Source organism: Schistocerca serialis, chromosome 2 (assembly GCF_023864345.2).
Source record: "Schistocerca serialis cubense isolate TAMUIC-IGC-003099 chromosome 2, iqSchSeri2.2, whole genome shotgun sequence".
In the NCBI taxonomy this organism is placed as follows: Eukaryota; Metazoa; Arthropoda; class Insecta; order Orthoptera; family Acrididae; genus Schistocerca; species Schistocerca serialis.
The window spans coordinates 34,638,600-34,655,394 of record NC_064639.1 but is presented as its reverse complement, the minus strand read 5'-3'; the positions used below and the strand labels follow the sequence as shown (position 1 = coordinate 34,655,394).

The window sequence follows — 16,795 nt, the reverse complement described above, 5'->3', positions numbered from 1 at the left end:
ATCCAGTATTTGAGATTGAGACCACAAAATGATGAAAGGAAGAAAAGTTCATCACTTACTACTTTAACGCTATTTCTGCAGTAAAAGTGCCACATGAGGCATGAGGTTATAATTTATTACTTCTGTATTACTAACTGTATTCTTGAGAAATTTTGCAGACAGTCTGCACATATACCATTGAATGTAAGTGTAAAATTTTATCATTGCACGACACACCGTTCAGGAGATGTCAAGCCATAAACATAAAGCACAGGGGCAGACGCTGCACACTACGGGCGGGGCGCACAGCTTTATAATACCTGGCCAACGCCGGGTTTTTCCGCCAGTAAATAAAAAAATGAAGATGTTCGGCCGCTGCTGCTGAAGTCTGTGCCACGCTGTGGAGGGTACCCTCCAACAGTCTTCCTGTGTGTGAGGAGGGTTCCTCCGACAAAGAACTGCTGATTTTAACTGATCGAAAGTACGTTTAATTGGCTCATATCAGCAGATACCAGAGACTATGTCAACGGCTGACTCCTGTCTTCTTCAGAAAATATTGACGAGGTGGGTCTTGCGTTTTCCCGCATTTTCGTCCGAAATGTTGGCTGCAGTGTTGCACAGTTGTCTGGAAGGTCCTCCTACACTAGACCGAAATCACCCTTGGTCGATGACAGGTGACCGACTCTCGTCCATGATGCGGGGCCCTTAAGGTGACCGGGCCACCTCCCTGCACAGCTTGTGGCACTGCGCTCCTGACACTGAGACGTGCTTGATACCTGGCCGGCTCCACTCTGCCACGGCCACCATCAAGTTCATCGTAGTATAGTACTCCTGGTATTTGATACGCTTGGCAGAATACAATGCTGTATACGAACGCCTGAATCAAACTGTCGTCATTCAGGACGCAGTATATTGTATTCATTTTGCATCGACTAGGAAACATGGAAACGGAAATAAAGTGTCCTGTTCGCGAGTATGCAGAATGCATTCCACACATCGCACGGAAGTGAACAGTGCACTTACATTACTCAGTGCAACTGATGCTCTTTACCCTTGACGTCACTGACTCGTGGTGAGTTTTATTACTTTCAGTCTTATTACTGTCGCTACAGTAAGAGTGACACCTTGGAGGCAGCTACAACAATTTCATGTTGCCTGATGATCATCGTTTCTTTCAACACTGGTAGCGGGTAAATGTTCAGTATGTCAGCATGTGTTAGCTGCTCATAGATTTCTTCTATTTAGTACACCTGTTTAGAAATTTACTCCTTTAGACGCCAGATTTTGCAGCTACTTCTGACACACCGCGAAATAACACCTATTATCGTGATTACAAAAAGAACGTAATGCAGCAGTCAAAATTGGATAACAGAATCTGGAGTAATGCAAATGTTACTTGCGTGGCTGAATCCACACAGGATGATCCTACAACATTTCATCCACTTGCACTTCTCACAAGCGACAGCCGCCGCTGCTTTTAATATTCAGGATACTTGCAAACACAATTTCTGCTAACTGCTACTAAAATTCAAACAAATGGTGTAAAGAAGTTCAGATTGTCAGTCATTGGCTTATGATTAGAGTTCTGCTTGGGCAGAACAGAAACAGAAAATAATGTGATGAGGTTGGGAAAACGACCTGCATATGTGTATTATCATTATTATTATAATAGAATAAGACCATTATGACTTCGCAAAGCACTTAAGAGGTGGGCGTTTGTCTTTTTTTGCACCCTTATTTCCTTCAGTCTCCTCCTTTCTCTCTTCAAACCATATTATTACACTCTTTTTCATTGGTTTTTCCTATTGGTCTCCCTGCCATTTGTGAATTTTTGTCCTGAAAATTTCGTGGTTTTGGACATTTTCGGGTGTAATCCCTGCGAGTTTCTGATTAGTTTTTACATGGACAGTCCATTGTATCGTGTCCGTTTTCGCATTACTCCTGTTGTCAAAGAATTCGACTATTTATTTTGTATGTACGTTAGGCTTCATTCTTTTAATGTGTCCATAGACTATTAAGCAGCGTTTTCTAATACCACTTTAGATATTTGTGTATAGCCATCACACCCCTTAAAAGCGGCTAAAGAAAGAGAGCGCCGATGAGTCACCTCATCTGCAACACCACAAAGTGATTCCTATATTATAGTAAAGGCCGCACAAGTAATTCATGTTTACGTCATTGCAGAAACTGGTACACCGATAAATTGCGAGGACCACTGTTCTGTAATCAGATTACCCATCGCGCAGTAGAAGTGACCCTTGTTATCAATATTAATAGCAGGGAGTTTCGTGCTATAACATAAATAGATTGGGATGACCTGGTAGCACCAGGAAATAATTTTAGCGCGCTGTTCCATTCCGCTATGTTTTAACCACGTCACTAAGTCTTCACATCTGCTCTTCGGTAACGAATAAGAACTGAACGCACGACAATGCTGCAACTTCATTTTCGGAAATAAGACCGAACGCACGGCGCGATAAGGATAACGCGAGGACATATCAGATCACATTCGGTGTATTCGCACAGCAATTGTCAAAATATCAATTGCCGCAGCGATCACGTTATACAGATTTTTGCCACGAGCTCAGCCATTCCGCTGCTTTTTAACGCTACAGTGCACATACAGGGCCTCAGAGGCTCATGAAGGTCTTACTTTTCAAATTTTCCTGTAATTCTTGATTTGATTTCAAACTCCTTTCCAGTATTTTTCCGCTTACCCTGTGGCATTCTTCTTATTTAGTATGACCAAAACTGTTTTTCTTTTTGCATATTTCAAAATATTTGCCAAATCACCGTCAATGCATGTGCAAGGCTTCAGAAGCTTCCTTGCTGTTCTCTGTGCCTTGCTGTTCTCTGTTCAACACTGACTTTTACATTTTTTAGGAGCAGTTATTAATTCAACAGCAACACGTAGAGGTAGTGGTGGTATTACCAGCAGAAGCAGCACCGGTAGTGGTAGTCTTGCAGCAGTATTAGTAGTAGCATAAGATTAAAAGCAATAGAAATTACCTCTGTTTATCAGAGATATCGGTATACCTCTGAGATTTATGCAATCACATGTTTTATTGTAGCTCGGTATTGTTGTTCTTTGCTGTTATTGCCACAGTCATGGTGAGTTTAGTTGTTCGTTGCTCTAATGCCGGTATTGTTACCATCGTGACTTGTTTAGTGTTGCACCAACTGTTGTTCAAGGGACACGTATTTTGTTATGACGTCGTCAGGAAAAATAGCGGAGTCGGTACGTGCAAGTAATGAGGAATCAAACTTTGAAACCACTGATACGAATGGTTCAAATGGTTCATATGGCTCTGAGCACTATGCGACCTAACTTTTGAGGTCATGAGTCGCCTAGAACTAATTAAACCTAACTAGCCTAAGGACATCACGCACAACCATGCCCGAGGCAGGATTCGAACCTGCGACCGGAGCGGTCACTCGGCTCCAGATTGTAGCGCCTAGAACTGCACGGCCACACCGGCCGGCTGATACGAATGTTCTGGAAGATTACAGTATTTCAGATAGTATTACGTCATCAAAATCTGAAAATGAAGCTCCTCAGAGATGATTTCGCACGCTTTTATAGTAACGGAACCATTTAGAATTTAGGCCCTCCTGCAATTTTCGTATGCTTGTTCGCAGTATCATAAAGAAGCCGACCATTCCAGCCCGTGTATTGGAAACTTGCGACTTCAGGACGCCTGGGACTATTTCATCTCCAATGAAATACTAGATGAAGTTATCAGCTGCACAAATATACAGGGTGTTACAAAAAGATACGGCCAAACTTTCAGGAAACATTCCTCACACACAAAGAAAGAAAATATGTTATGTGGACATGTGTCAGGAAACGCTTACTTTCCTTGTTAGAGCTCATTTTATTACTTCTCTTCAAATCACATTAATCATGGAATTGACGTACCAGCGTGACTTCAAACACTTTGTTACAGGATATGTACAAAATGTCCTCTGTTAGCGAGGATACATGCATCCACCCTCCGTCGCATGGAATCCCAGATGCGCTGATGCAGCCCTGGAGAATGGCGTATTGTATCACAGCCGTCCACAATACGAGCACGAAGAGTCTCTACATTTGGTACCGGGGTTGCGTAGACAAGAGCTTTCAAATGCCCCCATAAATGAAAGTCAAGAGGGTTGAGGTCAGGAGAGCGTGGAGGCCACGGAATTGGTCCGCCTCTACCAATCCATCGGTCACCGAATCTGTTGTTGAGAAGCGTACGAACACTTCGTGCAGGAGCTCCATCGTGCATGAACCACATGTTGTGTCGTACTGTAAAGGCACATGTTCTAGCAGCACAGGTAGAGTACCCCGTATGAAATCATGATAACGTGCACCATTGAGCGTAGTTGGAAGAACGTGGGGCCCAATCAAGACATCACCAACAATGCCTGCCCAAACGTTCACAGAAAATCTGTGTTGATGACGTGATTGCACAATTGCGTGCGGATTCTCGTCAGCCCACACCTGTTGATTGTGAAAATTTACAATTTGATCACGTTGGAATGAAGCCTCATCCGTAAAGAGACCATTTGCACTGAAATGAGCATTCACACATTGTTGGATGAACCATTCGCAGAAGTGTACCCGTGGAGGCCAATCAGCTGCTGATAGTGCCTGCACACGCTGTACATGGTACGGAAACAACTGGTTCTCCCGTAGCACTCTCTATACAGTGACGTGGTCAACGTTACCTTGTACAGCAGTAACTTCTCTGACGCTGGCATTGGGGTTATCGTCAACTGCACGAAGAATTGCCTCGTCCACTACAGGTGTCCTCGTCGTTCTAAGTCTTCCCCAGTCGCGAGTTATAGGCTGGAATGTTCCGTGCTCCCTAAGACGCCGATCAATTGCTTCGAACGTCTTCCTGTCGGGACACCTTCGTTCTGGAAATCTGTCTCGATACAAACGTACCGCGCCACGGCTATTGCCCCGTGCTAATCCATACATCAAGTGGGCATCTGCCAACTCCGCATTTGTAAACATTGCACTGACTGCAAAACCACGTTGGTGATGAACACTAACCTGTTGATGCTACGTACTGATGTGCCTGATGCTAGTACTGTAAAGCAATGAGTCGCATGTCAACACAAGCACCGAGGTCAAAATTACCTTCCTTCAGTTGGGCCAACTGGCGGTGAATCGAGGAAGTACAGTACATACTGACGAAACTGAAATGAGCTCTAACATGGAAATTAAGCGTTTCCGGACACATGTCCTCATAACATATTTTCTTTATTTGTGTGTGAGGAATGTTTCCTGGAAGTTTGGCCGTACCTTTTTGTAACACCCTGTATAAGGCATAAGAGTGGTTGCTTCACATAGTAAAACATGAAAACAAGTTTCACTTGTTGAAATGGAGGGTTTTCTTGGTCTTTTACTGTTTGATGGTGTTGAGAGGAGTTGGAATGTCCCTGTAAGAGAATTATTCTTGGATGAAAAGGCTAATCCTTCGTATAACGTCAGAAAACAGATTCGAGGATATATAGAGAGTAATAAAATTCGATGATAGGTGCACACGTGAAGCTCAGCCTGTAGAAGAAAAACTTACAGCTGTTCACTATGTACGAGAACTGTTTCTTGACAAGTGTAGAAACACAATGATTCCTAAAGATTCGCTCACAGTTGGCGATTAGCTACTCCCATTCTGTGGCAGATGCGGCTTTATCCAGTATATGCTCACTAAATCCGCTAAGAATGGCATAAAGATGTTTTGGTTATGTGATACTACATCAGCATTTGCTTTAGGCGGATTTGTGTACACGGGAAGGAAGCTGCATGAATCCTGGACTTAACGTGATGAAAGATCTTGCTAAAAGCATAGAACGATTCTCCAGAAACATTACTGTTGACAACTCCTTCACTAGTATTTAGCTGGCGGGAGAGATGCTTAAGTAGAAATTATAGCGGTGGGGACAATCAAACAAAATAAACCAGAAATCACCAATAAGGTGAAATCGTCCGTGCCAAGAGCAATGTATTTCTCACTACGCGAGTACTAAAAGAAATCTCTTAAATTTCGGCTACACAATAAATTACAGAAATCTAACGGTCGTAAATTCAACTAAATATTTACGGATTACAGTTACGAATAGCAGAAACTGGAACGACCACACATATAATTTTGTGGGGAAACCAAACCAAAGACTATGATTTATTGGCAGAACATTTAGAAAATGCAACAGGTCTATTGAAGATATTGCTTACACCAGGTTTGTCCGCCCTCTTATGAAGTATTGCTGTACGGTGTGGGATTCACATTAGATGGAACTGCAGGAAGTCACAGAAAAAGTTCAAAGAAGAGGTTTTGTATTATCGCGAAATAAGGCTGGGAGTGCTATGGATATGATACGTTAGGGCGGGGGGGGGTGGCAATCATCTTCGTTGCGGCAGGATCTTATCGTGAAATTTCATCACAAACTTTCTCCTTCGATTGCAAAAATATTCTGTTAGCGCCATCATACATAAGCAAATACGATCATTATCATAAAAAAAAGAGAAATCAGAGCTAGCTAGCACAGAAAGATCTGTGCGTTCGTTTTTCCCGCGCTCCTTTCGAGAGTGGAACGGTAAAGAATTACCTTGAAAGAGGTTAACTGAACCCTCTGCCAGGCACATAATTTTGAATTGCAGAGTATTTATCTAGATCTAAATTACTTGTTTTTAGTGGTGAAATCACAATGGTGAGTTATGTTTCGAAAACGAAAAATCAATAATTCTCATTAGCACAATACATCACCATGTAGACATTGATCAAACGCAAGCAAAAAACGAACCAGATACAATGAGGTTCTGTAACTTCACAAAGATTGGAGTAGATCAAATGGACCAGGAAGTGCGATATTACACGTGCAAGAGACAAACAAGGAGATGGCCATTTACATTACGGATGAATATGATAGAAGTCGGAGCAGTGAACGATGAAATTTTATTGTATTTCCAGTGTTCGACATACCATAGTGAAAGAACCGATAGAAGGCGTTTGTTCCTAATAGATCTAATAGAAGAAATGGTAAGACCTCTAATTGAGCTTCTAATTCATTTACCTAATCTCCCAAAAAAAACCAACTAAGACCTTGTACAGATGTGGTGTGGAAAAACATGTCTCATCACTGAACCAGTTAGCTGTATCAGGAAAGAGGAATGGTGAAAATATTGTCCACACGACAAACATACGAAAAACTCCAAGGTATGTGTAAAGTGTAGAAACAATGTCTGTAAAGAATTGAATGGCATTATTCATGCTTCTTGTTTGTCATGTGTTGTAAACTAACAAAAATGCAAGATTTTGTGGAATGTAGAATAGTTGTTTGTCAGAATAGAGCTTGTAATTCATATTTTTGTGAACGATAAAGATGTTGTAACACAAGCAGGTTAAATTAAGAACTCTTATAACATGTAGAAGTGCAACTTATAGGTGCATTGATATAACTATTATTTGCATATGTTGTATGTAAGTGATTGTAAATGATAAAAATAAACTCTCAAAGATCTTTAAAAATTAATAAGGTATTACTCGGGCCCACCAGACTCTTTTAGCAGACCTTAGGAATATTTCAGTCTGTCACTAACTTAGAAATAACTAAATTCAACTCTAAAAAATGAATGCATAAAAAGAGAACAACTTAAAATGAGGATAGGCCTCGCAGGGCATGCTTGTGCATTCACATGTGTTTTCAACAGCATGCATACTAGGGTTAATCACTTCACAAAACTCCACATTCGCACTTCGATCACGAAAAAAGGAAGAACGTTTCAAAGGAATGTGTAACTTTTTGCCAAATAACACTGATTTATGTTACCTTTGAAGATCCTGGTAATAGTCGTCTGTTACAACAGAAGGCATTGTTCCCTCAGCGATTATCTAGCCTTCAGATTCGTTTTCATTCAAACATTGATTTTTGCGTGCAAAAACACTTCACGCACGTATGTTGTATTGTCTAATCTTCTTTAACCATGTTTTATGTAAAATGTTTTACGTAGTTGTATGCAGCAAATTACGTGTGTTACTACTTTCTTTATATTGTACGAAACGTATTTTAAAAGAAACGTTGCGAAATATTTTATGGCACTGTATCTCCACTATATAGTTACTGTAATCTGTAAAAGATGAACTTTGGCGGAGGAAAAATAACATTAAATACTAAATGTGGTCTTCAACCAAGGAAGTAAAACTTTTGGCACACGCAACGCATGAGGAACAAAGACATTTGCTTTTTAGACATTGTTGAAGTCAGTCAGGTTCAGATGGCTGAAGCAGTGGAAATCACTCTCCATTTATTTCCGAAATCGAATACTGAGTTCCTATGGACGGAAGAAAATGGAGGCAAGAAAGACGTGAAGCTCGGACCGTGACCTGGGGATGAAACATCGATTTTAATACGATGGGAATGTTACGAATTTCAAATCAACGAATAGTCTTGTTGAGCTGGGGGTGTGGTTTGCTTTGAAACATTTGAATAGGATACGACCGGCTAACTGCAAGCTGTATAACATTTTTCTACTGAAGAGAAGCAAGATCATACATCGTTCCACATTGTTTTGTTAAGGGAGATCAGATTTCTCTCTTTTTGCCTCTGATATTTGAAAAAAAAATGCATGTTTGTTGTCACTGGGACAAAACAGATTTGATAGTTTTTGTGTAATTGTGATTGAACCACGAGTGGCAGAAACTGCTCAAATATTCTCATGCATATTTTAGTAACGGGAATATCAAATACGTTAACACTTCACGGATAATTTGCGTAGAAACTTCGAAATGATACAGTCATACTAGTAATGTACAAAATTTTAACGAAATTTTCTAGTGAAGAGAGATGTATGCTGCTGATATGAAGATAGGCAGCTACTGTTTGTTTTCACCAATGCAGAAAATTAGCAACACAAAAGATACTAGTAACTAACTGGTTAGGGAACAACAAAATAATTATTCTACTGGGACTGGCGACCGACTGTTCACCGGTGGAGCTTCTAGAGACGAGTTGTACTGACCACAGCCTACGTTACAAGTACTGGCCCTGCAGTCCTCAGGACTGCTCAAATAAACAATTAACTTCGCGTCGTAAGTGCGACTTCAGTTGAATGGTACGTTGATTTGAACAACATAATTAATTTCTGAAAAAAATTTTTCGTAATTGTTGTGTTAGCAGTAGGTCAACTTAAACATTCCGACAAACTTTTTACATTAAATATAAGAAAGAGACATTACAAATAAAAATAACCTCCAAGACTTACGAAATTACATAGATGGGCAGCAGCTCAGCCACATTTCCTTACTTTAAAATCAACTACGTTTCAGCGATTCGAGATGTCTTTGTTTAGAGGCGAACAACGAGGCCGGGTGACCGATTAGATGTTCACGTAACGCGCGCATCATTTGCCTCGGAGCCGCCTTGTGATGTTATATCATCGTCTGCAGTGACGATTCAGCCTCATTAACGGAGGTGACAGGTCACAGAAAATTTCGCCGTAATTACACGGTGACAATTATTTAATTGTATGAAATAAAATCGTCATAACTTCTGAACGGTTTGCGTTAGGACAGTTATCTACACGGTTGACCACGGAGCATGATGGCAATTAGTATGTGAAAATAGTTTGATTTAGCGACGAAGCCCACTTTCATGTGGTTGGATTCGTCGATAAGAAAAATTGGCGCATCTGGGGTACTGAGAATCCGCATTTCGCGATCGAGAAGTGTCTTCATCCTCAACGGGTGAATACGTGGTGCGCATTGTCTTGTCACGGAATAATCGGTGCGATATTCATCGATGGCACGGTGACTACCGAACGGTACGTGAAGGTTTTGGAAGATGACTTCATCCCCATTATCCGGAGTGGCCCAGATTTCGACAATATTTTGTTCATGCAAGATCCGTCGACCCTTCGAAGCAGGAGAGTGTTTGATGTCCTAAATTCGAATATCTGTAGTGACGTTTACATGTTGAATGAAGCGTGTGAACTCCATAGTTTGTGACTAATTTACATTTTTTTCACATAGTAGTTCAATAATTGTCACCCTGCGCATTACTGCTTACGTGATTCTGGACGTGTTTAGAAAGACACCAAGTACTCACACGTCACATCGCTGTCGTTGCCCAAGCCGGCGTTGTTGACCAGGATGTCGACGCCAGACAGGTTCTCCCTGATCCACTTGAACGCTGCGAAGATGCTCTCCTCGCTGCTAACGTTTCCCTCGACAGCGTGAAGTGTGCCAGGCGCGTCCTTCAGCGCGAGCGCCTGTCGATGGAAGTCCTTCAGCTCGGATATCCTCAGTTTCCGAAACTTGAGTCTAGAATAACGTTGAACTCGGGGCATAAATAGAAGTTTGAAAAAAGTTATGATCACGACCACGACTTGAGTTGATAACATTAACCCAACTTCTTATGAATGGGAGGTAGTAACGTCTTACTTTCTCATGGCGCTAACGATTCCAGGAAGAGTGAGTACAAGTAGCTGATTTTTAACTGCAGAACACTATTTTCCGACCAATATGTCCTCGTAATATCTGCATAACAATTACATCCCATTAACCCACTCTATAGCCGGCCGCGGTGGCCGAGCAGTTCTACAGTCCGGAACCACGCGACTGCTACGGTCGCAGGTTCGAATCCTGCTTCGGGCATGGATGTGTATGATGTACTTGGGTTAGTTAAGTTTAAGTAGTTCTAAGTTCTAGGGGACTGATGACCTTTGCTCACAGCCATTTTGAACCCACTCTATACCAAGGTGTCGAGGGGACAAAGGGGGGGTGGGGGGGCTTTTTGGTTACTTGGATGCTTGGTGCTTACCTTCCGAAAACATCGTAATTTAGTCTGCTACTCTATATTTTAAAGTTTTGAAGAGAAATATTTATCATTGTTATGATTTCTTATATCAGACTCCGTAACTGTTGCAAAATTTTCAGTAAAACTTAACCCAAAAATTTAAGTCTTATTAGGGAATGTGACGTTTCGCAACAAATGTCATATTAATATTTTCAGGTTCAGAACCATTCTTACACATCTAGATAACCAACGACAATTAACGAAATTTAAATTTTTAAAAATTTTTGTTCTGCTCATAAAGTACAGTTGTACTCGGTGCAAACATCATGGAAAATGCGTTGATATTGATCAGACTGAGCAAAAAGATATTTTCAGGTACTGAACTCATATATCGGGACCCATTTAACAAGTGTGTTGTTAATAAAAGTTACACATTTAATGAATTTGTTTACGTTTTTTTGTGGGCACAATGTAACCCCCATGCCCTTGATATTGCGCGTTATGGAAATTGCGTTGGTATTGTTAGGGTTAATGAACATTGTCTTCCAAGCAGTGTATGTAATATTGTCTACACCCCACAACAAATTTAACAAGGCAATGAACAAGAAGCGAAAAACTAAATCTCGTTGATTTGTTCACGTAATTTTGGTCTAAATCCTGTTTTACACGAGCGACTTTCTTATATAAATCGACTTCTCAAAGTGCGTACATATTTTGTACCTCCGTGTAAATCAACAACCAACCACTACTAGAGTGTGTGAACGACGTCAATGATCTACAGATTGTGCTAAGTGTGTTCTGCATGCGCTGAGATAAGGGACTACGGCGGCGTCTGCTAACATCTCAAGTTAACCTATTGTGGCCGAGGTCGCTCCTGTTATAGAAATGGATTTTCTGCTTTCGTGTCTCCTTAATCTTTATTGTGTTGTTTCGTTTGTTTTCGTGACACATCGATAAGTGTCACAAGGTCTTGATATTTTTTCCCTACAAGTGTTCTCTTACAAGATAGACGAAATACCTGAAAGCATAAAGGCACTTAAGTTTTGCAGAGAAAAAACCAACACTGATCATAAATACAAACGTAAATAGATTAACGTATTTTAATGAAAATTACATCAACAGTGAAGAAGTCAAAAATATGTGTCGACAAAAATAATTTTCGATGTTTTTGGCACTTAGTAAGAAAATAAGATACAAAGGATAAAGCAAAAATGTGCTATTTGCTTTTATCAGCAAATGAATATATATGTTCTGAAACGTTTGGATGACTCGTTTCGTATTCTTTCAGTTCCCAGGAGTGAAAGGAATTCATCACGCGACCTTTGAGAGAATGTCCATTATGAACTCTTCTTTGGTCACTAATACACTTTATTACCCTCGCTTGTTCCTACATCATGTACTGTAGTCTGATATTTTCGTGAAAAGGATAGTCCCTCATAACCTCACTTTCACAGTTCAAATGTCAAACTGCACAGCAAACATCTCTCACATCACACGCAATTTTAGGCCCCGACATGTAAATGAAAATGAACTCTCGAAACATATGAGAGTCAGTACAGGAATAAAACGCCAGGGGCGCTGCAATAGACTCAACTGTCTTGGATAGGAACAGAGTTAAGAAAGTCGATCGTGTAAAAGGAGCTTAACACACGTCTCTTCCCACTAAAACACGCAAAAACAAGCTTGGACAGACATACATGAAATAGACAAAATTAAGATACACTCACAATTTGCTGGTACTGTATATTGGTGCAGAGACATTAGAAACATGTTGAATCTAGTTTATAGTATAAAACGCGTACTGGGAACCGAGAGGTCGCGGGATGGAATCCCGGTCGAACCACGGAAATTTTTCACTGTTCCTTTTTCTCTTCTTCTGTGATACGAATATTCACCAGATTCTACATTAAATTGTAGGTCGCGTCTTCCCAGTAGTACTAATGAGGTAATTTAGGGACACGCAAGTGGCAGAAGTGGCTTCCAATTGGAAGATAAGCATCGGGCTGTCGAACCATAAGAAGTTACTGAAGGGGAAAGCGAATTATGCTACGGCAAATATTTAAGAGAAAGGAATTCTTTATACATTTCGCCGGAAACTTTCTGTGTGCAAAGTCAGATGAGGATGAAAGCTGTAAGTAGTAGAAATACGTGGAGATTTAATATCAAAGGAAAGGCAGCTGTGTTATAGATGGGCTTTCAGTTAACTAAATTTCAAGCTGATGTGACGCACCGGTTACGAAAATAGTTTGATAAGAGGTGAAACTCATCTGGTGCAAAGATGCGGCAGCAGCCAGAAGTTAGTTGTGGACGAATTTTAGTAAAGGAGCATCCTAACGAGCAGTACTTGTAGTGGGTAGGAAAGCTCTTTGTTAGGTTTCTCTGGCACCTACTGCCTGCACAGGGATTGAATTCCTTGCATTCGTGGTCAGCAGACATTCCCTAGAATTTTGTCGAGGCTCTTGTTGACGTACTGACAACAATCATACGTTACTTTTAGCCGCTGAAGCAATCTGACAATAACAATGCTCCGGTTTTCAAAGCAACGTCACCTTTAATGTGGAAGTATTCTAAGGAAATGTGATTTTTTTTCTTAATATGTTCTCTGGGATGTCTACTCTGTTTCAGAGTTCATCCCAAGTTCGCCAGAAACTCCATTATCGACTTTCAAGACGATTTATGAAAAAGCGTCTCCGAAAACCATTCTCAGCGGGAACAAAATAGTTGATACGTAATTTCATCGACAGCCTAACAGGCATTACAGAAATAATGAACTTTGAGATCGGACTGTTACAACTTCTGCACAAAAGCGGACGAAAAGGGCCTCGTTTGGATCTGGAAGGACTGCAGTGTGGTCCAGACATCGCTGACTACAGGTATGTTTAACGTAACTACGAAAAATGTAACGCAAACCTTTAAACGCGATTTTTTCGAAACCACATTTTTCATATTGGCAGGATACATAACACGAAAACCGTTCACAAGATTTTGATCGGAATTTTATTCTGGCATTATAAACTTAGTTCTCTACCAGTGTACGTAGCCGTTTTGTGATTTCTTCAGAAGTCTATTTTCGGTGCAAGCCTTTGTCTCGATTTTGTAGGCGAAGAAAATGACGATAGGTTTAGCACGTTACCGTTTTGTTAATTCTTGATATTTTTCTATTATGTTCAGCATGCTGATAGAAAATAAATTGAAAATGACTTATAGAACAAATTATTTTGTTATTGGTCCAATGGGAGGTCTTTGGGAATTGCAGGCAATGAACGACGTTCCGGCTGCGACGCGTCCTTCCATCTGACACAACTATAGTAGGGAGCGTCCGGTGTGAACAAAAAAAAAAAAAAATGATTACTTAGAGTCAAAAGTGTAAAGAATAAAACTAAACCATCAGATTTGGCATTACTCTTTATTTTACTTGCAAAAAAGAATCGCGAAACTCACCTATTATTCTTGCTTTCAAAGAGGGATGCCTCGTTAATATACATAACACTTGAAAACAAAGTAGTCTTCCTTAGTATTAACTTGGCCCAAAGAAATTACGTAAAAATTTAAAGTACTTATAAGTATCGCAGACACACGTATTTATGTATTTATTTGTTCATCGTCCTACCTCCTTCCTTCTCTCTCTCTCTGTGTGTGTGTGTGTGTGTGTGTTTTTCCACTCTCTCAGTCCATATGCAGCAGTCACAGTAGCCTCTACTTCATCTATTACAGCAACTACCAGTTAAACAACGGCGCTCCCATCACGACCGTATATTAACATCCATATCTTCCGCCAGTTCAATAGCCGAATCATCATCGTATCCATCTGGATCATCACCCACACTAGACATTTATAGGAATGGAAAGTAATTCTGGAATGAAGTTCTCAAGAATGCCACAAGTGCCAGAACTCTCGTTGTCCTTGTCGGGCAATGACATCGCATCGATTATAGCCTCTTACAAATAACATTTCTACTTTACGTAAGTGCCGCACTTCAAGATATCAAATCTAACATCGACCGGATGAACCACGGTTTATGGTTTCAGAGGCGAAATCTGGGACTTAGACTAAACGCAAGAAATCCTTAAGCAATTTTAACACCCTGTCAGAAATTAATTAGTTCTGAAATCCACGAACAGATGACACCTGTTTATCCCGATACCACATCACAAAACGGGTGAGCAGCTCATACAGGCAGAAAATACTAGCGCCACACGCTGGAAGATTTCTGCTTGCGTCCAAGTTTCGCAACGAATTTCTACAGGGTGTGAAATATAAACTCGCGCAGTTACTCGTTCTGCCGAATCTTCAGCGTTTCGATGTAACATGGCACGAGTAGAGAAAACGCTAGACGCTTAGGATTGCGCATGACTGCACTTATACGCTACATCTGCGACTTTCGTCGGTTTGATTTATTAGTGACTCATCACATACTTCGCACGTACACAACCCTGCTCTTGCGAAGCGTATTCGGAAAGTAAGGTCCGATTACGAGCGAAATGGAAACCACGGTGAAAATCCGATGGTGCTTTGCACAGCTCTGTTGGGCAGTGTATTTTGTGTGCGTGTCGATCGCTTCACGTCGCTCTTTTAAGTTCAGAGCGCAAAGTGATCACGCAGAAATACTTAAAACAACAGCGCCTCTCGCTAAGTATGTGGCTCTGGTGAGAGATTTCGCCTGAAGCTATGCAGCTCACATAACATAAAAGTCACGCGTTTTTCTTTCTTCACGATAATTTTCAGCCGCATTCTGCAGGGGGAAATGATGACGCTCCTGCAGCGTTTTCGATGGAAAGTGTTTGACTGTCAACAATACAGCCCTTAACTGGGTCTCTCCGTTGTTCATCTCTGCTCGCATGAACCGCTGGCTACGAAGACAACATTTTGGCACAAACAACGAAAGGCAGACCAGCGTAGAGAATTGGCGGAAAGGACAGGCGGATGCTTTGTGTGACAAGACTATTGGGTAGTTTGTACAACGCCACGATAAATGTGTAAGTCGAAGCGGCGACTGTTTAGAAAGATAGCTGGAAGGTATGGCTAACTGTTGCGAATAAAAAATTTTTGATTTTCACTGTGGTTTTCATATCGCGACCGATCGGACCTTACTTTCCGAACAGCCATCGTGTAAAACACATTGACATCTACATCCTCGCCATGGAATTAATAGACGTCACATTAGAACAATATTTATTTAATGTGATCTAAGGAAGATAAAATACGTAAGTAGTTTGCGAAATTTTTGTCAACATAGTTTTCAACGTTAAAAAGCAGTCACGTGACCACAGTTGGATGACTTAGTTGGTAGCCCTGCTCCTTGGTTGTGAGAGGAGAAGTACGTGAGCGGGCGTCGGCCTACCTTGACCCTGTCGACCCTCCTGGCCAGCCCGACGACGGTGAGTCCCCTCCGGAGCAGCGCCTGCGCGATGGCGGCTCCTATGCCGGAGCTGGCGCCCGTTACCAGGGCGACGCGGCCTGCGTACCTCTCCATGCCCATCTCTTGGCTGTGTGTGCCTCTTCGAGAAGACAAACGGCTTGTACCACTGTTGTCTCGGGCTCGTACTTCCAGTGGCCACTTCCTGCGCGCGTATGACGCACTGAGCAAACTGATAAGCCTAGGCTAATCACTAAGCAAGTGTCTCTCTCCGTATTGTCGTTGATAACTCTTATCGGTCCACGTCTGTCTGAGTCCTAGTGTTCCCGTCACTGTGAAATAGGAAAATTCTGTTCTTATTCTTCATTTCACGGGCTAGTCTGAAAAATTAATCCGTCTTCATACTATCCTTCATTTTCTGGGCTTATCAAAGTTCCTTTTCGAGTATACTTTGTTTAACTTTTTCAGTCTGTTATACTAATAGATCGATACTTCTTTCTCATATCACCTTCCAATCTTCACTGGTATTCAGATAAGTGATAAGGGAACAGAAAAATCAACTAATATTAGTCAATAGTGGAAAGGCATCTGGACCAGATGAGATACCATTGAGTTTCTACAGCCTTTTGTGAAAGACCTTCCTCCCCTTGTAGCAACAGTTTATCGCAGATCGCTGG

General features: G+C 41.2%; 1 protein-coding gene across 1 annotated transcript in view; it reads right to left on the bottom strand.

Moving 5' to 3' along the window:
• LOC126455433 (dehydrogenase/reductase SDR family member 11-like) overlaps positions 1-16,282 on the bottom strand; it is a 55,571-nt gene extending 39,289 nt beyond the window's left edge. The window contains exons 1-2 of the mRNA XM_050091183.1: positions 16,104-16,282; positions 10,072-10,234 (exon numbers count right to left, since the gene is read on the bottom strand). Coding sequence (XP_049947140.1) covers positions 10,072-10,234; positions 16,104-16,241 — 301 coding nt within the window. The 5' untranslated portion in view covers positions 16,242-16,282. The remainder of the gene's footprint in view (positions 1-10,071; positions 10,235-16,103) is intronic.
• Between the last annotated feature and the right edge of the window lie 513 nt (positions 16,283-16,795).